This window comes from Seriola dumerili, unplaced genomic scaffold (genome assembly GCF_002260705.1).
Source record: "Seriola dumerili isolate Sdu_G_001 unplaced genomic scaffold, Sdu_1.0 BDQW01000276.1, whole genome shotgun sequence".
Classification (NCBI taxonomy): Eukaryota; Metazoa; Chordata; class Actinopteri; order Carangiformes; family Carangidae; genus Seriola; species Seriola dumerili.
This window is the reverse complement of record NW_019174531.1, coordinates 644,192-671,224: the sequence shown is the minus strand read 5'-3', so window position 1 is coordinate 671,224 and position 27,033 is coordinate 644,192. Positions and strand designations below refer to the sequence as shown.

At 39.0% G+C, this 27,033-nt stretch overlaps 1 protein-coding gene across 1 annotated transcript in view; it reads right to left on the bottom strand.

Moving 5' to 3' along the window:
* The window catches only part of LOC111230647 (tenascin-like), a 52,021-nt gene that overhangs the window by 16,209 nt on the left and 8,779 nt on the right, over window positions 1-27,033 (bottom strand). The window contains exon 5 of the mRNA XM_022757436.1: window positions 20,195-20,310. Coding sequence (XP_022613157.1) covers window positions 20,195-20,310 — 116 coding nt within the window. The remainder of the gene's footprint in view (window positions 1-20,194; window positions 20,311-27,033) is intronic.

Sequence of the window (27,033 nt, the reverse complement as noted above, 5' to 3'; positions counted from 1 at the left end):
CTTCTCAGAGCACAACTCTGAAAAAAATACACAATAAAAATAAAACCCAATTTGCAGTTGAAAAAAACACATTTGCAAATAACTTACAAATGTAACTGGAATCCAAATATTTTATATGACAATGAAATTCTTAAATCTTATTTAAAAAATTGTTTTTCAATATTCAAAATTTAAAGTACTACAAAACAGTTTTTCATTGTAAAAAAAAGGCCTAAAATAATGAACATTATTCATTCATTATTCATTAACAGCTAACACCCACTTTTTCATTAAAGTGGACCTTCATGCTCATTTCCAGCTCTGTATTTTTATTCTGGGTCTCCACTAATGCAGCTCTGCATGATTCAGTATTTATCTCAGTCTGCCTGTTAAACAGCCTCTCAGCTGAACCTTGACTGAAACAGGCAGTATTAGCTTGGGTCTCCTTAGGAATCCTCCTTAAAAGGCCACTTTGTTCTGATTGGCTGAACTTCTGGAAGCCTGACGACAGACAGCGTATCCAGCACTTGTGAGCATCATCTTCTTACCAATGTGGAGGTTCTAAAAGCAAACTTTAATTATCTAACTAATTAACTAGCTAGTAGCTAACACTATGTAACAGAAAATAACTGATTGGAAAATACGTGTCAAATTCATCCGCACATTCAAACTCAAATCTGATCCAGAATATGAGAGTGGAGCATGAACATCCATAGCCAGGATGTCTCTGTTCAGTAAATATTACCATTACCTGCTTATTGTGACATAACGCTGGATTTAGTCTTTCAATCTGAATCTGTATACAAACATTTTTATATATATGCCCCCATGAATATTTGTACATGGTGGAAATGCAGACTAAAGTGAAAAAGGAAAAACTAAAGCTAACGTTGCTTGTAAAATTTATTCTGCACCTTCAGTTATTTATATACAAAGAGAATTTAAGTTTCCACCAAAAAACAAAACAAAACAAAACATTACAAAAAAAAAACAGTGTCTTTGCGACATGGTGACACACTAAAACTAGCCAAACTCTTACCAACCTCTGCTCTGACTAGCTTTGTTTGAGGGCATGCCAAACTAACCCATAGGTGGGCATTATACTAATATTTAATGTAGTGATGTAGATAAGTTGGGGAAGAAAAGCCTGGTGGAGATATGAGGCATTGCAGGCCCTTCAGGAGTTTTCTATAGGAGAGAATAACTCCCTTTGCCTTGGACTTTGGTATAACTTTTACATTCACAAAAAGCTGCAACACACTAAGGGAAAGGGAAAAACAAGCCCTAAAACCTCTAGGTGCAAAATTTTCTTGAATCTTGAAAATGATCTTTTCATGAGACTATCCCCAGTAAACATTGAAGTCAGAAATTTTTAAATCCTATTAACAGGAGGTAGGTATTTGGGAAGTCTGCTTATTCACTTCTTGAGGAAGTTACTGCAGTGAACAAGAAAGTCTTACACAAACGAGCTGTAACGTGTTAATCAGTGAGCTTCAGAGGTGTTGCTAGGTGGATTTTGTTAGCTTTGGACAGAGCTAGCTCTTTCCTCATATATTTCCACTCTTTATGCTAAGCTACGCTAACTGGCTGCTGACTTTAGTTCATATTTACGGTGCAGATGCGAGAGTCACTTGGCAAGAACGTCAATAATTTCCCAAAATGGTGACCTTTTGATTTAAGACTCACAGATGGGCTTTGACAGGTGTACAGCTTTATCACAGTCAGCTGTGGTAGATGCTGCTTGTCCTGCCCACTTCATCTCATCCCAACATGAATTTCCTGGCTCTAGAAACTATGTGACAAAGATAAAGTTATGCTCCAGCCCTGCAGAGACAGTCTGTCTGAAATTATTCTTGTACCTCTGCTCTATGTCTTCTGTGTTTCATGTACTGTATGTTACTAAGTTTGCTCATTTTCAGTCAGGGTCATTTCACACTGTTTGAGGCTCTTCAATCCTAAAAAAGCAACAAGTACTTCTTATTATAATTTATGTTCTGGAAAGCCTGCAACTTCCCATGAATTAAGAGCTGTGTCTTACTCAACAATTACTCAGCTGAAAGTGCTGCGCTGACATCTTTTTCTTTTTTTAAAAAAAAATTTCTAATGAATGGATACCGTGTTGTGAAGTAAATGGACCACAGCTGGTTGCCACGTTAGTTAATATGTTGGTTGCCTGGTGACGGGAGTTTCAGAGGTCGCCCTGGATCAACGTCAACGTGTCAAAATGCTTTCATCCATTTCCATATGAATGAGGGTGACATCATTAAAACTGAGGCTCCAATAAATTCATGATACGCTTTAAAACAAGTCGAGGCTCTGTGGCATCTCTGTGGGGCGTTCAGGGACGAAGAGAAGGGGGAGAAGGAGGATGAAGAGGACTAACTGGGCCACTGAGAGACGCTCGGTCTGCATCTTTATGGATGTTTTCCTGCTGGAAAAAAAATCTCAAGTCTCTGAAGATTCTCCTCCAGGATTTTTCTCTGTTTGGTGCCATCAAATGTGTAAAAACAGCTTGTCACGTACATTGAGACAGGTTTTCTTTAAATGGCAGCTGTGAGAGAAGTATTATGATCTTTAGTTTAAAGGTCCCATATTGTATAAAGGTGGATCTCCATGTCTTCTTTGATTATAAAGCAGTTCTAGGTTCTATATTGTATATTCTATACTGTGAAAGCATCAAAACGCTCAGTCCACAGAGAAATGCACACAGCCTTTATTTAGAAACTGAGCCTTAAAACGAGCCGCCAGGATTTCCTGAACTTTGTGATGTCACAACAAAGCAGTCACTGCCCCCAGCCCCGCCCACCTCGACCCACAATCCAACCTTACAGGAATTTGTTTCAGAGCGTTTACCTGAAATCTGCTATATTTTTTATTGGATCACTAAGAAAACAGTCAGCCAATCAGAAGAGAGGCTCAGAGCCTCCTCTCTTCTGATTGGCTCACCGACCTGTTGTTACTAGAGCTCCAGAGAGAAGCCTGAGAGAGGAGATGTAACATTACATTGAGATGGTTTTTGGTTCTTAAAACCACAAATGTATCTTCTTATGGATCAACACTTCAAATAAAACACAGGATAAGTGTAAAATATGGGAGGGACCCTTAAGATCTCAATTATACACTTTAATGTGAGGTAAGGGTGGTTGAATTGAGTGGAGTTAAAACTACAACATTTCCCTTTAAAATGGGGTGAAGAGTAGATGGAAGAAGAAGGAGAAAATAGAAATACTGAAGTAAAGTGCAAGTATGTAAAATTTGTACCAAAGTACAGTTCATGATTAAATGTACTTATCTGCTTTTCACCACTGACAGATGTTTTTGTTTCGCTGGGAAATGGACAACTGGATGTGGTTAATGTTAAAGTGCTTTTATGTTGAGAAAACACTGTTACTGCATGACTGTGAATAAAAACAGATGTTACATAAATCTGTTTTCAAAAATGATCGATGAGGTTTTGTTTTCTGAGTTTTATGCAAAGAGCAAAGCTGTGAATAGGACACCAGAGGATCGTTCAAGTCGCCTCTGTTCGTAGCGACTCCACGACAGATCGTCATTATCGGTTTTATATCCTGTAAATGTGTGTGAACACGATAAACGTCATCAACAGCACAAACAGGTGATATTGGTAAAGTCAGCACTAATGAGCTGAAAAGGTGGAGTAATTATAGCAAGTTCATCAAAACAACAAAATACGTTGAGTGTTTTATAATCTGATCAACATTACAGATGTGTATTGATCTGCCATCTCTATGGCTTGGTGAGGTTGAGGCAACTAAATCTACTTTGTTAAAATTAGAGAAAAATAACAGGCAGGGTTAAAATAAATACTGTTGACTGTGGATAGAAAATCTGCCCAAATGCTTTGTTTACTTGTCCATCTAACACTGACATCCATCAGTCAAACTGCACATGAATGCCTCATCTAGAGGAAACTCTGGGTCCAGTATTATGGCTTGAATTGACGTCTTTACTGAATGCATCAGTGCATGATTCAGTAAAACTGAATGACCTGCTTGAACTGCAGTGGCCAATGATTTATTCTGGTTTATTTCAGTTCTAATGATTAATCCACATCCAGAATAAAACTGCAATTTAGTTCTGAATTAACTTCCCTTTATTCAGATAACCAGTCACACAACCACTGCTGGTTATACTGGTGGTAGATTCATTCTCCCCACTGACATAAATGTCTCCACTGAAATGGTCATTTTTGACTGTGGACCTTTTTATCCATGTCCATTACAGAGACAGATAGATGTCATTAAACGTCAGTTTTTGCAGCTCCACCACTCATTAAATGTCATTAAATGTTTTATATTGTGTCCTGCAGCTTTTTCTGGATATGAGGAAAGATTGAGGAGTTTTTCTTACTCTGAAGTCATTCCTGTGTTTGGCTCAGATTCTCCTTCTGATGGAAGATAAATTGCTGTTTGAACTTTAGTGCTTCAGGCAAGTTCCCCTCAAGAAATATTCTTATAATAGAACACAACTTTGTCATGATGAGAAGCTAGTTTGTCTTTATATGGGGGTCTTAGTTCCAATAAAGGGAAATGTTAAAGGTCTCATATTGTACAAAGGCAGATTTCCATGTCTTCTTTGATTATAGAGCAGGTCTAGGTTCTATATTAATACTGTGAAAATATCAAAGCGCTCAGTCCACAGAGAAATGCACACAGTCTGTATTCAGAAACTGAGCCTTAAAACAAGCCGTCAGGACTTCTGTAACTTTGTTATGTCACAACAAAGCAGTCACTGTCCTCAGCCATGCCCCAAGCCCTGCCCACCTGGACCCATTATCCAACCTTGCAGGATTTGTTTTCTCTCAAGTGTTTACCTGAAATCTGCTATATTTTTATTTGATCACTCACAAAACAGTCAGCCAAGCAGAAGAGAGGCTCAGAGCCTCCCCTCACTCACTGACCTGTTGTTACTAGAGCTCCAGAGAGAAGCCTGGGAGAGGAGATGTTAAACTACACTGGGATGGTTTTCGGTTCTTAACATGACAAATCTTCTTATGGATCAACACTTCAAACTAAACACAGGATAAGTGTCAAATATGGGCCCTTTAAATCAAAAGCATACAATGATATTTCAGACAGCAGTGTTGTTCTAACTTTGTGGTAACAATTTTCGTTTATCCTTTTCCTGTTTAAAAATGACAGTACCTAAGTAAATGAAGCCAGTGTCCCATTTTTCAGAAGCGTTTCACAACCATGCTTACATGCACACCACCAGTGTTCGCCAGCTTCATAAAGATAAAGGTTTTTCCCAATTTCGGGGAGCCCTGACCTCGACCCCTGTTCAACACCGACTGTGAGCCAGAACAGACCAGCATCAGTGTTGGACCTCACTAATGCTTTTGTGTCTGAATGGGAGTGAATCCCAGCAGCAAGTTCAACATCTGCTGGAAAGACTGGAACCAGAGGAGTGGAGGCTGTTAGAGCAGCAGATTAATGACCATTGTTCTCTAGTAACATGTTCAACTTTCACACATGGGCGTGATGTTCCACATACTCCTACATATTTTTGGCCATGTAATGGCCACACATGGAGATTTTTTGCCAGTTTATACAGATGCTTGGGGAATAACAGTTTTCAAATGTGAATTGAATGTAGATATTTAAGATGTCCTTTCATTTTAGAATTATATTTTAAACATGGCTTTTGTTTTCAGTTGAACTATTTACACATTTTTTTATTTAATCAATCATTTTTGCTTTCACTGTCATCAACATGAGCTGCTGTCAACAATTAAACAGTGACTAACATGCTGGTACCATGACTCTGAGGTTAGCAGGAATTTACTCCTACAACTTGTATCTGTTTATATTCATTGTTCCATTTTTAAGGTTTCCCATTTCCTCCTCTCCTGCTGCAGAAGTCATATGCAAACAATGCTGATGCTTTTACTATTTCCATGTGAATGAGTGAGATGTTATTATCACTGAGAGACTAATAATTAATGACAAACCCTCCAACCAGTACAGACTCTGTGAAGTTCATCCAGGGCAACAAAAAGGTGGAGGTGGACACCCTGAGACCTTCAGATTATTGGTTGTTGGATTTTGTGTCATTGTCCTGTTAAATTGTTTTCTATCTGCAGCGGTCTGAAGTGGTTTATCTCTGAGATTATCCCGTCTTCATTGATTCATTGTTGCTGAACAGCATCAGCATGCAATGATGATTTTAACTGCTTCCATATGATCAACAGCGACAATAAATCATGTCGACTGGTTCTGTTTACTACCAAACTGTGTTCATGGTGATGATGTAAAGCTCTTTTTTAATATTCTTTTGAGACATTTTAAGCCCTTTTTGGAAACCATTATTGTTACCAGGAGACCTAAATTTCTGGTGAGCTCAGAGGGCAGAGGTATTCCTAATCCTGCGGTCTTAATACTGTCTTCCAAAGTTTGTCTGAAGTGCACATGTTTAACCTCTTAATGTCTGCCAGACTGACCAGTGATGTCATCTTTATAATTATTTGGTCACATTTTGTTCAATGACCCACAAAACTATTTCCAGTTCTAGGCTGAATCTAGAATGTTTCTGGATGTGGAAACAAAAATATTTCTTGAATGAACTGCTGCAATGAAAAAGTAGTAGTATCAGTCTCCTAAAGGAGTTTAAATCGAAAAAACAACTGGACTTGATTATTTGTCTGGGAAGACGTTTCACCTCTCATCCAAGAGGCTTCATCAGTTCATGTACGCATCTGACCAGGCTGGGACTGGTCCAGCCTGGTCAGATGCGTACATGCATACATACTTTAGGATACTATGACCTGGACAAATGAGAATATGCACAGGCTAGTAGTATCAGTGTAAACATAACAGAACAAATATCTGAAATTTCAAGGCCACCGCTTTGGTGTTCAATGTACTGTGATGACACTTGGTTCAAACGTTCATGTTCCCATCAGGATGAACTGTAATAACTATATTGATTCATTGACCTTTTATCCAATGCCACAATCAGGTCAATGTTTTAATTTGTTCAAAGCTTTGCTTTATGATCAAATATCTACAAATGAGCCTCAGTTGTACTGGGGATGTAGTGGTAATTGGTAAATGTTAGCATAAACTAAGATTGTCAACATGGTTAACATTGTACCTGCGAAACATCAGCATGAGCATGTTAGCATTTAGCCTTGAGCACCAACATGCTTCAGACATCAGAAACTTTGATTCTTGTATTTGAATAATTTGATCAATTGATTCGTGGTTTTTGGAAATACCATAAAATAATTGTGTTTTGGGAAAGGACTGCAAAAAATACCCCGTTATAAGATCCCTATGAATGGTATTGTACTTTATCTCTCTGAAGATGATGTGATGGGAAGTGACAATATTTGTTTAAAATACTGTTACGCCTAAAAAAATCTATTAGGATCTGGAGGGAGGTAGCACCAATGACACATGACCAGTGTCTAATAACCATTTAAAGAATCTCTTCTTAATGGAAAAACATGTTCAGGCTATAGGATAACAAAGCAGCAATAGCAGAACAGAGCTGCAGATGAACCCATCGACCTGACTGTATGAATGATGGACAAAATGTGAATCAATAATGTTTGTTTTTTGTTACTGTCATTGTTTAATGTCAATAAAGATTTAAAGGAGCTATTTGTAAGTTTTGCTATCGCTACATAGCCAACATTCACATTAACAGCTGTTTACTTACCAGTCTAGAAGAAACGTTGCAAATTCAGCATTAAACTTCATTCCTTTACTCACCAAGAGCTGTCTCCAGAGGTGGAAAGCAATGCTAATGTTTTGACTCTATCACTTCTTTTTATCTACTAAAATTAGCATGCTAACCAGCTAGCCCAGGCCCAGTTATCCCATCTTGTCACTTTCCGATACCAAGTCACTGTAGTCTCCAGTCTGTCCTGAAGAAGTAGCTGCTCAGAGGACGTATTATAACCTGTTGTGTTGTAAACACGATTATGGCTGAAGCTCTTGGCAAAACTGGTAAGTAAACAGCTTTTAATACTAACATTAGCAATGTAGCAAAAGCAAAAACTTACAAACAGCTCATTTAAGTGGAAAAAAGCAACACTACATGCCTGTGTACATCCTCACAGACCTACTGACATGATTGTAGAGCCTCGGTTTTTGTTTTAAATTATAAAAAGAATTAAGAAAATAACGAGAAAGGCCAGTATTGAGCTGATATACGGGCCTAAACTGCTTTCAGTGTCCTCTTATTAATATCTGTCATTTTGATGCTGTAAACTGGAAACAAAAAATATTTGAGGGATGTTAACAAGTTCATACTTGAACATTATTTCTATAGTCCAGACTCCTCAGACTCAGTTTCTTTCTGTCATTCGTCAGATACAAATCTCCCTCTGTCAGCTGTTGTTGCTGTTGTGACAGTCTGTTGTCTATCTGTTGTTTGTCTGGCTGAGGGAGGGAAACATCTCCCTGCCTCTCTCTCCTTCTCTCTCTCTCTCTCTCTCTCTCTCTCTTTCTCTCTGTGTCACAGCTGTGGGCCGGCGGTGATCTCAGCAATCTGGCACTTGCCATGTTTTTGACAGTGTTTACATGTTTCCGTAGCAACAAGCATCCCACATCTGCATCTCTTCCTCCCCAACCTCCGAGTGTTCAATTCATTCACTGCTCCGCTCTTTTCATTCTGAGCTGTTCTACTGTGCTGCCTCTGAATTTCATCTGCTCTGCTGTAGTCTTTGTGTATGTTCTACTCCCTTCTATTCTATATGTTTATAATAATAGAGGATTGTGGGTGAAATCTTTGTTTGCCAGTGGTGCTACACCAGACTGTGGCACATGTCTACTGATAGTGGACTAACAACTTAAAAGACCAAAGACAACCCGCCTTAAACATCTGGATTTTAGGACCAACTTCTCAGAGTGTGACTGATGCTACAACCCATTTCTAACAACTAACACAACCCTGTCTCCTAGAAATTATGTTTCTATACAACTAAACCGCAAAAGCAAATACATTTTGTAGGAAACATAATCTCTGGCTGGATTATGTTCAAAGGCAATGCATTTGATTTTCTAAATACGTAAATTAAAAACATTTCCACAGAAATGTGACCAGATGACAATTGTGTTTCCTGCAAAATATATTTGCTGTTGCAGTTAAGTTGAAAACGTTTTAGGACACAGAGTTGCACACACTTGCAGGGAAATGACAGACAATTTGTTTCATCTACAACAAACAAACCAGTCAGACGACGACATGAAATGACTCAGAATACACTGATGAAACAAAAAAAAAATTGTGTTTGAGTTACGCCCAAAAGTTTTTTTTTTGTTTTTGGCTGCATATTGAAAATGTGACAGTGGGAAAGAGGGACGATGTGAGTCTGAGGCGCAATGTGACAGATTAGTCAAAGTTTAGTTAAACCCATCTCTCACAGTGTGACCTGCAATGACCCTGCAAGGTCACTGTTATCAGAAAGTGTGTCGGAGCCTGTGCTGATGCATTTTACTAGGATGGATCTACACCATCACATTTATACCCAGTAGCAGTGTAGTTGTGGTGTAGAGTGGTGCTGACTGACTTTCATACAGACGCCTTTCATTCACCTCCTTGTATCTGTAATTGTTGTTTATTCATGCAACTTTTCACAATCTCTGCTAAGCTTCAACCACAGTGTTTGCTATACAGTGATATCGTACAAGGATGTGGTTTTAAAATTGATGGCATTAGATGTTAAAGAATAACTACACCCTCAATAATAGGATATAGAACCCCCCCTCTCTGCAGATAATGTAATACAAGAGAGGTGTGAGGGAGGTGTGGCCTCTTCACTAACCCACCCTGAGAAGCTAACTAGTTCTCCAACCTGAACATCTATACAGGTCGTTTTTTCAACCCTCTGATATGACCCATAGTATCAGAGGGTCTCCTGAAATAGCGCCCCTACAGCGGCAGGCGTACCGGACCTCAGTTGTCATGGTTACAATAATAAACATGCAGACTGTACCGACAGCTCGGTACCTACCTTTGTCGCCATGGCTACAGAAATAAAAGTCATGGCTTGGTTAGGTTTAAGAGAAAATCATGATTTGAGTTAAAATAAGTCCTTCCTCAACAGTACACGGCCTTTGTTGTCATGGTTACAATAATAACAGCTAATGTCACATGGGAATTGGACAGCGCTCTTCTGTGTTATATTGCTGTGTTTTGTTGACCCATCCATCCACCACAACCTCCTCCAAACATTGACAACTTTTCCCTTTGCTCCTGCCATAATTACTACGACCACTAGATGTCGCCTAATAACAAAAAGTAACTATGGGTCATCTTGACCTGCTAACACTGACGACCTATGGGCTCGTTTTTTACAGGAGGACAGTCTGGAGCACATTTATGGCCCTCTGAGTCGTTACCTGTGTTGTAGTTGGGCTCACCGCTCTCCTACATTACCTTTCATCAGCCCTACACATCTTCACAAGACAATTATTGACAGGCCCGTGTGTTGTGTTCCCTGTCACTGCAGAGAAATAAATCTGCTTCACTCATGATGTTGCTTATCAATCTTGCTCATGGTAGTGACACCAGCAGCTGCTGTATTTGGAGCTACAGTCAGTCACTGCTCTGCCTTTTGATACTGGCTGCAGCAGCTGCTACCACAGTCAGCGAGGTCAACATGTGAATTATACCCCAGACTCTGTTCCTTCACATGAGGGAGAAGCCAGAGAGTTCAAATCCGAGCCGACACATACAAGCTAATGCTTACACACACAGTGTGTTTGGTTAAACACAAACATCTGCTGAATTTACATGTGATCATGTGAACAGTGCGACGACATGACTTTTAGTTCCTCTCTGAAATGACGTACTGTTATTTTACTCATTCTGTTTATTTAAAGTTACTGATCTTTTCCACTTGGTTCTATTCTCCTCTGTTTCATTTGTTTTTGTTTCTATTCTAATTGGATTTATTCCCTTTTCTCCTCTCTCTCATCTCTCACTCCCTCTTTCTGGTTCACATGGACTCCAGTCAGGATCATGTCTCCTCTCTGTGGGTTCATATAGACGATCATGACTCTTCTTGTTGTTTCCATCACATCCTCTCATCACTTCCAGTCTTAATCCCTCTGCAGGGCTCTTCAGGCATCCCCCCATCACCGACTCTTCATTATCATCCTCTCTCGCTTTCTCTCTCTCTCTCTCCCTCTGCAGTTGTGGGTGGTTGTGGATATTTTCTGGTGTCATTGCTCCGGTCCAGAGTCTTAATCCCTGATGATGTCACCGCGGGGAGCCACGGCTCTCTTTACAGCACGGGGCGTAGCTGTAGCTGTGTGTGTGGGAAAACATGTCTGAGAGACATGCAGTCAGGTGGTAAAACTGTCCAGTGTGTGTGTGTGTGTGTGCACGTGCAGTAATCTAAAGCAGGGAGTTGGTTTCTTTTCATCCCAGTGACTGTTTTCATTTTGACTGATTTAGAAAGTGAAGTTTTCTTTGTCCGGTGGGCTGCTCTCTCTCTCTCTCTTTCTCTCTCTCTTTCTCTCTCTTCAACAGAAATACCAACACAATTAGTAATTTTCCTCTTCTTTAATTCCTTCTGCTGCAGATTGATCACACATGTGGATAGACCTGATGAACAAGTGAAGCAGACGTTACTGGTTTCTGTAGGAGCGATGCATCTTTCTTTCCTCATAGAACAAAATGACTGTTATATATCTGAGCGTACATTTTCAACAGATTAATTCTGGCCTTTAGTCAAAACCACTGATTTTTTGCCAAGTGTGAGACCAGTCCAAGTCTAAGAGGTTTTGAAACTGAGGTTCAAACCAAGTCAAAACGAAGACAAAACAAAATCCAGAAACAAAACAGTGAAAATATTTTTTATCTTGTGATCGCACTGTTTTTCAGCTATGATATGACTCCAGTCACTCAGTACAGTCCTCTAGATTTAGATCTAAGTTTCAAATGTTGTAATGTTTGCTATCCTGATAATGCACATGTAAATAACTATTATATAAAAGAGGAAGGAGAGCTGACAACCTCTTGCACGAGAGGAGCCAATCAGGAAGCCAACAAACAAACAAACAAACAAACAAACAAACAAACAAGTAAAAAATAAAGTCAACCAGACTCGTAACAGGCGAGCTTAGTGGGCTCAGTTAGAGACACGAGTACCACTCAGGTCAAGTCCGAGACGAACCATAATATGGATCAAGTCCAGGTCAGGACTGTGCACAAACAGGTGTGAAACCAAGTCCAGACCACGCCCAGAAATGAGAGAAAAAACCAAACCAAACCAAACACCTCAGTTCCTCCGCACAGTCCTTTGGATTCAGAAAAGTTTTTGCATTATTTACTGAAATCGTTATAATACTCTACAATGCGTGAAAAATAAGAAACGATCTGCACTTGTAAATGACGCAGCCGCCACGATGGGCCAAGATGTAAACACATACACAGATGCAGACAACTGAGACCAAAGACAGACAAAGTTAACACAGTGATGAGACAGAGACAGCAGGAGAAAGATGAGAGAAATGAGACAGGACTGTACCACAGTGATGCTAAAAACTGGGTTATAAAACTAAATCAGGTGTGAAACACTTTTCATGGTCCCCTGGAGGTTTTAATGTTCTCAAGACAAAACACAGAAACAGAACACAACAGCATCCTGATCGTTCTGCTGTTCTCAGTGCTGGGACTATTAATGTAAAGTTTGTCCTGTGGGAGGCACCAGAGCCAACACCAAGATCATTTGCTCAGGTTTTAGTGTGAATGTGCTCATTAAATTTCATGGCCGTGACATCATGAGAATATATGAAGTGCAAAGTGAGTGTATTTTTTTTTTTACTGTGTTTTAGTTTGGTTCACCAGCTGCAAGGAGGTGGAGCAGCGCATTCTTCAGGGAGGAAGAAATACTCATTGGGGTACGTTTTGTTGCTAGGCGACATCTAGTGGCCGTAGTAATTATAACATGGCAAAGAGAACAGTGTGCAAACGTAGTGTGAAGAGAGACAAAGTCCATGTTGGGAGGAGGTTGTGGTGGATGGATGGGTAAAAAAAACAGGAATATGACACAAGAGAGCGGTGTTCGACTCCCATTTGAAACTAGCTGTTTATATTGTAGCCATGACAACATTTGTTTAATGTTGACAAAGTACCCTACTTATTTGAACCCAAATCACATGACCATAAGTATAGTAACCATGGTGACGAAGGCAAGTATGCCACTTTCGGTACAGTCAGCGTGTTTATTATTGTAACCACGACAACCAAGGTCTGGTATACCTGCTGCAGTAGGGGCGCTATTCAGGAGACACTCCTATGGGTCGTATCAAAGTGTCTGTTCAGGTTGGAGGACTGGTTGATTTTATCGTGTAAATGAGTGTTGACCACATCTTAATATTTTATTTGTAGTAACAGTTACTTTTTTTTATATTATGTACTACATGGCTCAGAGAGGTGCTTCACTTCGTTGTGTGACAATAATGATATTTGAACTTGAACTGAAAAAGGTTCACTGAGGTTTCTCCTTGTTCACCGCGGCGGGTGTCACAAAGATGGGACTCACACGCACTGACACAGTCAATGTAGGTTTTTTTTTTTCTGCCTTTTCTGAAGCACTGATGCACGATGCTCGATGTCCGTAGAGCCCATAATGTTCATCACATGCCAAAACACGTTAAACTTGGTGATGTTAGTTTTGTTGGTCAAACCTCACGGCTCACATTAACTTTAACAGTCTGGCACCTGAGTGATCTGATGCTGTCAAAGAGACTTTGTTGCTATGTTGCAGTTTGTGTTTGTCCAACACAACCAGCGTGACAGATGATTTGGTGCTCTGCTTGTTGCCAGTGCTGTTGCCAATGACACACGCCCTCTGTGTCTGGTGAATTAGCTTCCTGTGAGGGGAGTGGGGGGGTGGGGGAGTGGGTGGGGTGTCTAAAGATCTGGTTGGAGAGGAACGATCCAGGAAATGCATCACATTTTTAAAGAGAGAAGACGAAGTGTCGGTGTCCTCCACATGGGTATTAGCAGCTCTGTTCATCCAACTGAGATGACGACTTATGAAACACAACTTCAGTCTTGTGCTTCACACACACCAGAACAAAAATGATTCCATGTATAATTTTCTGGTTAAAGTCAAACTTGCAGCCGTTTTTCTCTTTACTCCAGAGCTTCACTTCAGGTGTGTTTTTAGACTCAACGCAACGCTCGAAAAACCATAAACCTGAACACGCTGTAAAATGTGTGTGTTTGTGGTGTAATCACAGTCCGTCTGTGAGTAATTAAACACTTCACTATTGAGCCAAACCAAAATTAAATATTATGAGCATCAGGGTGTTTGTTATAGGTTCACCTCATAAATACTCATTTATTTTTAAAGCCAGATTATTCCGTGGTTTACCTCTAAACAAGCCTCATAATGAGTCTAATGTTGGTGTTTAGTGTCCGCTGCTGTAGAGCAACCTGCTTCATCTTTTACACCCCTCCTCTAAAGTTCTATATCTATCTCTTATATAACTTCTTATCTTTGTTTTAACCAACTTTATCTTTGTATTTTTCTCCCTTTTATGCATTGACCTGATCATATCTCATTATAGCATATCTTATCTGAGCCATTTTATATGATTATTACATGACATGTAACATGTAAAGGGGTTGTGCTGAGGAATGGTGGTGCTTTCACATTCTTTATTTGTTTACTTACATCGACTTACCTTGCCCCCCTCATACAAACACACAGGCAGGACTGTGGGGTTCAGTGTCTGGTTTAAAGATACTGAGGTTTTGGACAGGAGGAGCTATCTACCTGCAGCTCCGTCTGTTGGGAGGAAACAGGAAACAAACAGCTGTCTCTGGTGTTAAAGTCCTTTAAGCATCTCGCCTCACATGGTATGTATACCACTGAGGTCAAATCCTTGGTTTTTCCGCTGTGAATTTTTTTGTTGTCGTTTTATCAACCTAGACAAAGGCCCCTATTTTAATTGTGTATTCGTGGTAGGTCTTTTAGGTGTCTGTTTAGGTGTCCATTTTGGTTTAGTGGAAAGGGGCTGGGTATTTTGTGTATTGTGTGTAGACGTCTGGGGAGGTTTCTTTTCTAGCAACCTATTGTTGTTTGCACCTGATGTAATCCAGGTAAACACATGGATGGCTGTGTAATGACATATCAGTCTAGAATCAGCTTATGTGTCCTGCTGCCTTCAGATGCTGCAGCTGTAGACAAAGAATCACTATATTCAATTATAGATCATTAATTCACCAACAGTCCACCTATAACCTAAACTAAATGTTTTTTGTTTTTTTTACATCTACCTGTCGGAAAGTGCTTAATTTAAAATGTTATTATATATTATATTGTTATTATGTATATGTACATTTTCAGCATATTTCCATATTTTAGGTCAAAATATCTGAAAACCTGTTTCTTGGAAATACAAGATGTTGCATTTAAATGATTTACAAAAGTCACAAATATGGTGATCGCCTGCAATATATACGAGTCCTCCAACCCTGGTCCGTTGTCCCTACCCTCGGACATGACCCACAAGAGTACAGCAGCAGCAGGCGCACTGAGGCTTCGTCACCACGGTAACGATAATAAACATGTGGTTAAGGCTGAGGAATGGTCACAGTTTGGTTGGTTAGGTTCAGAAAAAGATTGTGGTTTGTGTTAAAATAAATGGTTTCAGGTTAGAGGACCATCGTCACGGTTACAATAATAAACACGTGGTTTAGATTCTCGTGGATAAAAGACACAGCGTTGGCTATGGGTTTGATTATTTTCAGCAAGTTGCACTTTCTTTAAAAGAACTGGACTATGTTTTGTTGTACGCATACGGCCGGTCAAATGTTTTAGAGTAGCCTACCTCCATTTCAAGTTGTGAAATGTACATTGCTTAATGTCTCAATGTGAAATTAAAGCATAAAACAAATAAACAACAGGAGACTTAAAAACAAACACTCATTGAATCTTATTGTTAAAGTAAATTTAATCTAAATGTTTGACTCCTCCAGCAGCTGAACTCACTCCTGAACTTTTTTCTACAATGGAAATCGCACATTGTTCAAAAAGTTGGTTCAAACACTGTTGCAGAAGTCCCCACAGATGTGTGTCACTTGCAGGTTTCTTTGCTTCATTTAGTTCAGTTCATCCCAGACCAGCTCCATGGGGTTGAAGTCTGGAGACAGTCTGTCTTTCTTTGTTACTGGTCTTTTCCTCACTATTCTAACAGCAGTTCACACTCGTACTTCTTATAGTATTTTCCTAATTATGCACACAGGGTTTGTAATTAATTAGCCCTGAGGAATTGTTTGCATCAACTTTCAAGGCTTCATTTACTCCCATTGCTGCAGAAAAGCTGGAAGTTCACCTGTGTCTTCACATTTTTGGTGACCTAAACTTTTTAACCTCAGGTAGTTTAACACTTACCTCTGTATCATTTGAGGTTCGTCACTGGACTTGAACTAAGTTTGAATTAAAGGTCCCATATTTTACACTTTAGACTAAGAAGATATATTTGTGGTTTTAAGACCAAAAACCATCTCAATGTAGTTTTACATCTCCTCTCTCGGGCTTCTCTCTGGAGCTCTAGTAACAACAGGTCGGTGAGCCAATCAGAAAAGAGCCTCTCTTCTGATTGGCTGACTGTTTTGTGAGTGATCTAATAAAAATATAGCAGATTTCAGTTAAAGACTCAGAGAAACCAAATCCTGCAAGGTTGGATGGTGGGTCCAGGTGGGCGGGGCTTGGGGCATGGCTGAGGACAGTGACTGTTTTGTTGTGACATCACAAAGTTAAGGAAGTCCTGACGGCTTGTTTTAATGCTCAGTTTCTGAATACAGACTGTGTACATTTCTCTGGACTGAGTGCTTCACAGTATTAATATAGAACCTAGACCTGCTGTATAATCATAATATAATAATAATAATAATAATCATAATAATATAAAAACATGGAAATCTACTTTTATACAATATGGACCTTTAAGTTTTTGTTCATAATCTACTCCATTTGACGCTCTTTAACAGAGCAGAGGAAAAACCTCTGGAGCTGCTGAGTAATTAAGTCTTGGTTTAGATAACGAAGGGAATCTAAACCACACACACACACACACACACACACACACACATACAGGATGATGTCAGGGTAGGAACAGTTAGTCAGACGAGATTAGACTTGGCATTTTTATCCAACCGTTGCCAAAAAAAGAGGTTGATATTCTTTTCCACGGAGGAGCAGGATCTGTTGTTGCCATCCTGAGACTCCGCGGGGATTACTGTGAATTTAACGTCAGATTTTTATAGTGTTTGTCATGGAAATAAAATTTGGTGAGAATCTTTGTTGGACAACAGATCTTTGCCCTCCCAACATGGCTCAGGATTCTCGTTGATTTATTAGATGTCATCTGCATAATTTTCAATAATCTTCGGGACTTTTTACTAACTATTTTATTTGGATTTGTAACAGAAATGATTTAATCTTTGGGTGATTCATCCTACCTCAAGTCATTTGTGGTTTTTAAAAGGATTATTTTTCAGTTGCTTAAATCTGAAAACACTGAACCTAAATCCTAAGATTTCTTTAATGGTTGATGTTTTGCAGCTTTCAAATGTCTCAAAATTAGTTGTTCCAGGCTCAGATTTTGTCAGATGACAGAGACTGTGGTTAAAATAACAAATCTACACTTATCCTTCATATATCTGTGTTTACTTTACTCTTAATTTTTCAAAAACAGTATGTCTGAGACCGTTAGCTGCAGCTTCAGTCATGGAAACATGAAATTTGCACTTAAACCAGCGTCCAATGCACAGAGTCAGTGAACTGTAACGTCATAAAACTGCTGCTGTAATTTACTGTTTATGGCATCCAGAGATCTCCTCTGGGGCTTTAAGCCAATATCACAGATCATTTTTTCTAGAGTCTGTCATGGAAATGACAAACTGTTCGGTTTCTATTTAACCTGCGGCAGTGATTTTTTCCCACAAAATAAAAAAACCTAAATCCGTCAGTAACATCATGTTTGCATACGCCATCTTCAAAGACATGAGGAAAACTTAAGACCACATTCTTAAACTATCTCTTATGAAGAAGCTGTTTGTGCAGGAAGGCTTCTGAAGTTTAGTTTAGGCCATGGTTCATTTTTAAGATGGAAAGTATCTGAAAAAAAGTTAGACCTTAATGAGACTTTCACAGTCTGCAGGGAAACAAATTAAGAGCGAAAAGAATCTAATAAAACTGAAACTGTTCAGGGTGGATAGATTACAGTAAACTCTTAATGAAATAGTTCAGCGCTTTTGAGATTTGCTTTCTGTATGAGAGTGAGATGTTCAGATGGATCTCAGTCTGTGTGTTAGCTCAGAAACTCCCATTGAAACCACAAACTGTCATTTTTTATACTTCAGTCTGTGTGTGGGTTTAATAAACAAGATATAACACATTAAACATTGAGCTGTAGAGGTGGTGGCGGCTTTATTTTTTACGTTTGGACAGAACTTTAGTAGAAGAAAAGAAGCAAAACAAGAGGGTTACTTTCCACCTCTGGAGACAGCTCTGGGTGAGTAAAGGAATGATTTAATGATCTAATGACATTAGAGGTGCTTATTCAGGGCAGCCTGGATGCTACAGTGACTCGGTATCAGAAAGTGATGAGATGGGCCAACTGAAGCGAAGCTGGCTGGTAAGCATGCTTGAAAACAACTTCAGAAGAAGAAAATAAATGATAGAAATCGAAACCGGTTGTTTCCACCTCTGGAGACAGCTCTTGGTGAGTAAAGGAATAAAGTTTGATGCTGAACTTCCAACGTTTCTTCTAGACTGGTGAGTAAACAGCTGTTAATGCTAATGTTTGCTACGTAACCATAGCAAAACTTAGGTAAAGCTCCTATACATAAATGAGAGATGTTGATTTCTGAGCATTAGAGGTGCTGGTCAGTGTATTGTTAAACTTTTGTTTAGCTGTTGAACCAATTTCAACTCTCTCTCAATACTTTTAATATCCGGTCAGACTTTATTTTATGCTTCCTCTATGCCAAATCCTATTTTTTCACATTTTTTATAGCTTTAAAATAAAGTGATGCTCTTCAGTGTGACTAGTGTTAAGTTCTGGCATAAAACAACTATAAGAATCATGAGTTGATTTACTGGAGACCATCTGTGCTCTAAATCCTTTTGGGGTTTTTTTTAAAGGAAATTTCACTGGATATTTTTTTATCAGTGTTTGCGGTGGAAATGATTCCTGGAGCTGCTGAACTCTCTGAATCCTTGTTAAATTTACTGTTTGTCATCTTTTCAGGAGTTGGTGGAAACAGCTGTACGTCTTGTTGCCATGGAAAAGATACTCTGAAATGTCTTTTCAACATGATCTACACACACAGCCCCCCCCCCCCCCCAACAAAAAGGTTTGTCCTTTTCTTGCAGCCTCATGCACAGAGCTTTAATCTGAAAACAAACTTACTATCTTAAGTTCAAAGGTCACAGTGTTATGTATTTGATTATCTTGGACAGTGGAGGTTGTTTAAATTGATGCACAACACTTTTATGGTCCGGTCTGGAGGCCCCATCACCATTTTTAAAACTCCCTGAGGACCTTGTGTAAATTTCAGGCACAGTTTCTGTCCTGCATTCTCCTCCGTCCTCTCAACATGAACTGGCGGAGGATTTGACCCCCTGGGCAGCTCTCAGAGTCCTGAACGAGGGGACAGCGAGGACTCTATGAGAACTAATTTGTAGTGGTTTTGTTGCTGGATCATGACTGTCGACAAAAACATCTGCTATCTCAATCATTTTAAGTAACATTTGTGTGTGTTTATCTGTTTATCTGGCTGCCTGTCTCAAACATATGGAAGCCCTGAAAGGCAAGTGAATTTATCTATTTATTTATTTGCCAGGATCATTTTTCTAGTTTTTGTTTTTTTCATCTGTGAGAACAAGCCCTGAGAGTCAAGTGATTATTTTTTGTGAGAACAAAAATAATAAAAACAGATGAAAAAAACAAAAACTCGGAAAAACATTTTCTTTGGAGAAAATGTTTTTCTAACTTTTTTTTTTCTTCTATTTTTTTGTTTATACAGTTGAAAAAAAAAAAATCATCCTCCTCCAGGGCTGTTTTCTCTGGTAAGAAAATTGTTTTCTTCTTTTACAATGTCTGTTTTTATTGTTGCTCTATGAAACCACTAAATTAATGTAGAGATACGAAAGGACAAAGACCAAGTGATTGACAGAGTAAATTCCAAATCTACATCTGAGCAACATCTGGTGTACCTGGCTGGTGAAGGTGATGTGGTAGGTCTCATACTGCACAGCAGGTGGAGTCCAGACCAGAGTGACAGACGTCTCTGTGATGTCCCGAGTGCTGAGCTGGGGAACACCTGACATCACTGTACAGAAGAGAGAGAGAGAGACACAAGACATAACTTTAACATGTCTTCATGAGTCGCTCATAGGAGATGTTATGTTTTTAATATTCCCATTTCCCTTTGACCCATATTCTTCAGTGTGTGTTGTTGAGAGACCAGCAGCTGTACTCAGAACAGCAGTTATGATGGATGATGGATAAATTCTTCTATAATGTGTAATTCTATAACGTGCCATTGAAGCATATCATAGTACGTTAACAGAAACAGTATAAAGATAAAATCTGATGTTTCTGGTTTAACCAGTGAATTATATACCTGAAAAATTAATGTAAACATCTAATAAAAATCCAATATTGCCACACAGCAGTCTTGCCCATTAATTTACATCACTGTCAAAATAGGTGTAAAACGTATTCATGCAGCAGATACCCTGGTACATACTATATATATCTACCATTAGGATTAGGATTGTTCAGTTTATTTATGGTTATTTCGGTTATTTAATTATTTCCGTACATTTAGCAACATTCACTCATCAACTCCTAAAATCTGAATTTAAACTGATCCCCAGATGTTTTCAAAAAATATGTTTAGAAATCAGTCACATCTATTCTGAATAATAGACAGATATAATATTGTATATTCTGGTTTGCACAGATGAGTGTGTGAATGTTGATTGTAGATATTTTGCTTCTGCCTCATGATGCTGCTGTGATGATGAAATCTGATTCTCTTTCTAGCGAAGACACATGATAAGACATTTGGTTTTTGGTTCTACCTGCACATCTCTCTCTCATCCCATTGTGAAGAATGACTTCCAAGAACGAAGTGTGACAGAAAAGACACAGATTTCTTTTTTCACCAAAACACAACAGTCTTAATGCTCAACTCTGTATTTGCCCACTAGTCGGAATTGCTCTCTCTCTGTAGCACCAAACAGCATCACAGCATTCAGATGCTATATCAGATATATAAATTAAGACATATCTGAAGCTCCAACAACCAGATCTCCAACCAAGAAAGGTTTTTTCTCTCTTCTCATGACTGATGATAACTGATTCAGTGGAACAAATGAACCAGCGGGCGTCCATTTGTGCAGCAGCTGAAAGTCTTTCCTCTTTGAAACGATCCAGCTGAGTCTTCTATCTTACCAGAACAGACTGATATATAAGTATCAGCATTTGGCTCCATCACAGCTTAAACTGTCTGCTCACCGGCACCACATCAATAAAACAACCTGTTGTGATCTGATCTGCGGTTTGAAAATGATACAGTTCAGACTGTGCCGGGTGGTTTTGTCGTTAAGAGTTGTATCCAGGTTCTTGATTTGGGAGCCACAGGGGCCTGGGAAAGGCAGCTGAACATCTTTGAGGGCCACAAAAAGGCAAGAATAGAACAGATTTCAAATAACTGGATATATTTCCTTCAGGAGCTGGTGGAGACCAAAAACAGAGAAAAAAGAGAGATAATACTAATTTTGAAATATGAGTAATATAAGTTATGTCTTTCTTATGTACTGCATATTTGTTTTTCAACTGCATTTAACTGCTATACCTCAATGTGAAGCAGCTGTTAAATACAACTCTTCGCAATGCTGTTGAAACAGTATTTTTTTACATTTAAAAATTAAACCAAATTTTGCCAAGCATTAACCCTGCTGATTACCTTTAAGGCTCTCGATGGCCACGCCCCACCTTACATCTCACATCTCATCCACTGGCACTCAGCTCCTAGATCTCTCAGATCTCAAAGTTCATCACTTTTACATGTCCCACGAGCTCACCTAAAACTAAAAGGTGACAGAGCTTTGGCAGTTGCAGCTCCAAGACTATAGAAACTCCTGCCACCGGACATCAGATGTGCTTCTTCCATCTTCATTTTTAAATAGGGGTTAAAGAGGTTTAAGACCTTTTTTAATCACTGCCCTTTTAGCTCACTACCCTCCTAGTCCATTGTCATGCTCATATTGAGCGCTTACTTTTTGCTGTCTCCTTGTTTGTTATTATACGTATATGTCTCTTATGTATTGTATATGTATTTGTTGCACTTATTTATTCCTCTTTGTACAGCACTTTGGTCAGCTCAAGCTGTGTTTAAATGTGCTATATAAATAAACTTAACTTGACTTGACCTGCAGATCAGTAAATCAATTCTTAAAGGTGCAGGAGTTAGGCTGGAAACACACTGGTGGGTGTGTGTATCGGCTGCAGAACGGTTTTCATTTTGGTGCCCATGTTAACGGCTTAGAGCACTGCCTCGCGGCTGTGTTGTGCTTTTTTATTTTCACCCGTGACATGCGTGTCCCAGCAAAAACAGACAGAGAAAAGACCTGCTGATGTCATATTGACATTATATCAGCAATGTTACATAAAACTGACTCCTTCCACTATAGTTGTCCATGTCTAGGCTGAATCTGAATATGATACAGACATGAAAAATGTAATTATATTTTTTAACTATTATGGAGACATTATAGAGACATATTCTGTCAAAATGAATCAGACATTAATTTATAATGAAAAGAAATCCAACATTCGAGTAACCTGTGAACTCTGTGTAGAAAGATAGAGCTGGAAGTAGCAGCGACGCAGCAGACACACACACACACACACACACACACACACACACACACACACACACACACACACACACACACACACACACACACACACAGTGTGCTCCTGGCATTAGAGACTGAGTTTATCACACAGATTCATGAGGTTTCTATAATACTTTTTCACTGTAAGACTCATTCAGACCACCTGTCATGTTCTATCTACATTATATAAACAGTGGGTCACTCTTTCACATAAACTGTAGTTCATTGTGCCACAGTCTCATGCAGAAACACCTGGCACACTGTGATGCTGCCAACACAAAGCCGTCAGCCTGGCAGAGCCTCACCGCTGATGTATGACTGCACACACTGAGGGGTGAAGGTTCAGTCGATAATAATTCACAGATTTGTTTTACTGCACCAGTTTCTCATAAAATTAGAGCTGAAAAATTAACTGCAGAGTGGGTCACTGACAGACAGACTGACGTAACGTTACCGTAAGTAATTACAGCAAATCCAACAAGCACCTCACATACACAGTGAACTGTGAAAGAAACAGAGACATGGTAACCATGTGGGAGGCTACCAAACAAGCTCACACATGCATTTAGAATTTTTAAATATAAAACGTTGCTCAAATCTGATAGGAATTAAAGTCAGGATATTTCCCATGAAGCATCCTTCTCTTCAACTTTGGCTAAATAAAACGTACTATTGCTGCTTCCCACATGAAATCGCTTTTTCACGACTTTCTGTGTTTAGTGTTTGGTTTTTTGGGGGAGCAGGAGACGAGGTCGACTGCATTGACAGGAATTTTAGCAGTTGAGGCTAACAAGACTAAGAGTCTGCATCCATGCTAGCAGGTCTGTGGGTTTACCATGTTCTCCATCTTAGTTTAGCTTAGTAAGTAGTAAGCAGTTGAGGCTGAACATCATTAGTTTTGCAGATATTTGGCAAACTGAAATTTTGACCTGATGACGGCGGAAGATAAATGTTGCACCAAATGCCATGCACTACATCCACAATTTTTTTTCTCTGAATTGCTGAATTTTTTCACGTATCCTGTGAAATCCAGGAAAAAATTTCAGCCGGATTCATCCTCTGGGGATCATGAATGAAGATACTTCAGACTAAACAAATGGTGGAACAAGTGACCAACTGACTGACACTGCAATCCCTATAAAGCCACACTGCTAGTATAACTAAAAGTTAGAGGTTGTAGATAACAATAAGAGTTTCCATTTTGTTAGTGTTACCAGAGTTACATTTGACTACTTTTTAAGATAACTAACTAGCTAACTAAATGAATCAATACTGGCTTTACTATTTCCCCACTAGAATTTTAGTCTTGGCATTGTTTTGTTAACAGTATTTAGTCCTTTGCATCTTTATTTACAGAAACATAATTAACCACTCGAAGATAAAATAAGAAAAATCTAAATAACAACAAAAAAAGAAAAATACTATTCTGAGCGGGAAGTGGATGATTAGAGACTTTGAATGAAATCTTGCTTTGTCTACTGACCAGATTTCACTGACCAACTTTCAGTACTTTGCATCATATAAATGACATGACCAAAAGACATTAAAAGGAAAAGTCTCATCACATTGGATAGATTTAAGCTTTTAATTTGGGACATGGTTACATTGTTAATGATGTGTGGGATGATTTCTGATGCTGTCTACATGTGTTTGTTGTGTGTCTTATCTCAGGCCTCTCTTACAAAATAAACCAATGAGATTACCTGATTAAAGAGAAGACGAAGGAGAGGCTAAGGTGGAGTCAATATTTTAACAAAAAAAAAAAACGGTTTTCATCCGGTTTATTTTTTACGTCATTTTCAATTTGTCGACCTTTTCACCAAGCAATACCTTTTTTTTGCAATATCTTTTTTATTTCTGGTGTCTCCATTGAGTTGTTTTTGCATAAATTCCAAATGTGCACAAAAACAGGTGGATGGAAACGAACTTAACAGTCACTGCTGACCATTAACTTCTCTCTCCTTCTCATATGGGACTTCAGTTTTGGGACAACCCCCCCTCGACTCCAATCACAGGTCAGTTACATTTGGGAAAACACTTAACACACACTCACTCACACGCACGCACGCAGGCAGGCAGGCAGGCAGGCAGGCAGGCAGGCACGCACGCACGCACGCACACACACACACACACACACACTGACACACACAGGTGTCTGTCCTCCGTCACAGAAAGCCATTACCGAGCAGCCTGAGGGAGTTTTATGGGAAGCAGGTCTGGATCCTGCTGCTCTGCTAATGAAACAGTTCCGTCACCGGAATCACTGCAGCTTGAACCAGCTCCAAACACACGAGCAAATACACTAACGTTGCCTAGCAGCAACAGTGACAACAACAACAACAACAACAACAACGAGAAAACAGAGTTGGAGGTGGTAAGCAGCATGACTGATGCTGCAGATACTGATGTGTTGAACAACAATTATGAGCAGAATTTGAAAAAAAAAAGATGAGGTAACCGAGATTAAATTGCAGTTGTTGAATGAATCATGACAAACACAGTTTGATCAAACCTCAAAAAAAGTTTACAGCAGTTCAAAGCACATTCATCAACTAGACTTCCCAGAAATGACAAACTGTCTTCTCTTGTGTGGTCGATCCATTAAGTCATTATGTGAGAAGATATTACACCAAAGCAAAGCATCTGGGATATGTAAACATACCAAACATGTAAAGTGTTCGCCCTGAGATTATAAATCACCAACACACATGAGGAAAAACAAAAGCCAATGTGACGCTGGATGAAGAGGGATATTCAAACATGGCCACTGTAGAGGAAATGTGTGATTTGTTCCCCTGAAGCCTCTAATGATGCAGCAGATGTTATCAAGGGGAAAAATACAAAACAAAATACAGCACAAAGTAAAAGCAACAGATATAAAATACAGATGAAATATAAGGAAGCAAAACAACTAAGCAAAGGGAAGACCGAACAGGTGGGACCCGAGTAACATTGTAAGTTATGTTTAAAAGCTAAAACCCAGATCAAAAACAACTTTAGGCCAGGAGCAAGGTCCAGGAAGTCCTTAATACAGGACCACAGTGACTTAACATATATACCACCAGATAATAATGTCAAAAGTGATCATAAGAATCTTGAATTGAAACCTGAATTTGATGTGGAGTAAACAGAATAAATCCAGACACAAGAGAACTTTCAGACGACCTGATCAATAGTAACGCACAAGTATTCTGGGCAAAGAAAAGACTCATGAAAAATTACAGGAGCAGTTGTTTCGGCAAATACCCAATGAAAACATCTGTACACATACAAGTGATAAAACCCCCTAGTGGCCATATAAATTTGTACTTTTGTCCATTGGGAACAAAGGAGGAAGTTGTGTGATGCTGTTTTAGAGAAATAGGTCCACCAAGGGAGGAGGTTGGATGGAGGGTTGGTAAAAAAACCCCAAAACAAAACAAAAACTGCCGCTGTTCGTTTCCAGTTTCCAACTGACAGTTAATGCTGCTTTCTTGGCCATATCCACGATTCCCGAATCTCAACAAAGTATTTTTTCAGCCCAAAACATGACCTTTCTCTGACCACGTTTGTTTTTCTTTTGTGCCTAAACTTAACTAGTCTTTGACCATAGTGATGTCAGATCAGAACCGTTTTTATTTTTGGACTGAAAAACTATGTCTCATCAATAGTGGCATCAGATCAGAAAACACTTCAGAGAGTTAAACTAGTCCAGAATGGACAAAATAAATGCATGAATGATCATTTTCATCAAGTGTGAGATCAAACCAGCCAAAGATTAGTAGTGTCTCTAACAAAACTACTCATTAACTGTTCAAAGGAGAAGTATTTATACAACAACAACAACAACAACAACAACAGCAAAACAGGACCAAGAATCGAACCATGTGGTACACCACAAATGAGAATGAATCATGACAACAGTAATAGCATTGTGGTAATGTACAGGCCATTTGCTGGTATAATAAAATGTTACCAGATACATTTATTTGTTTTTTGTTTTGTATTGTTTTTGTTTGTTTGTTTTTTGTCTTTGCATAATGAATTGATTATTAATTTGCATATTGAAATCCAATCACAAGAGATAACAAGAATGCACTGGATATAACGTTACTAAATGTAAATAAGGCTGTCTCTTTGAAGACTACTTTTAATTTAGGATTCTG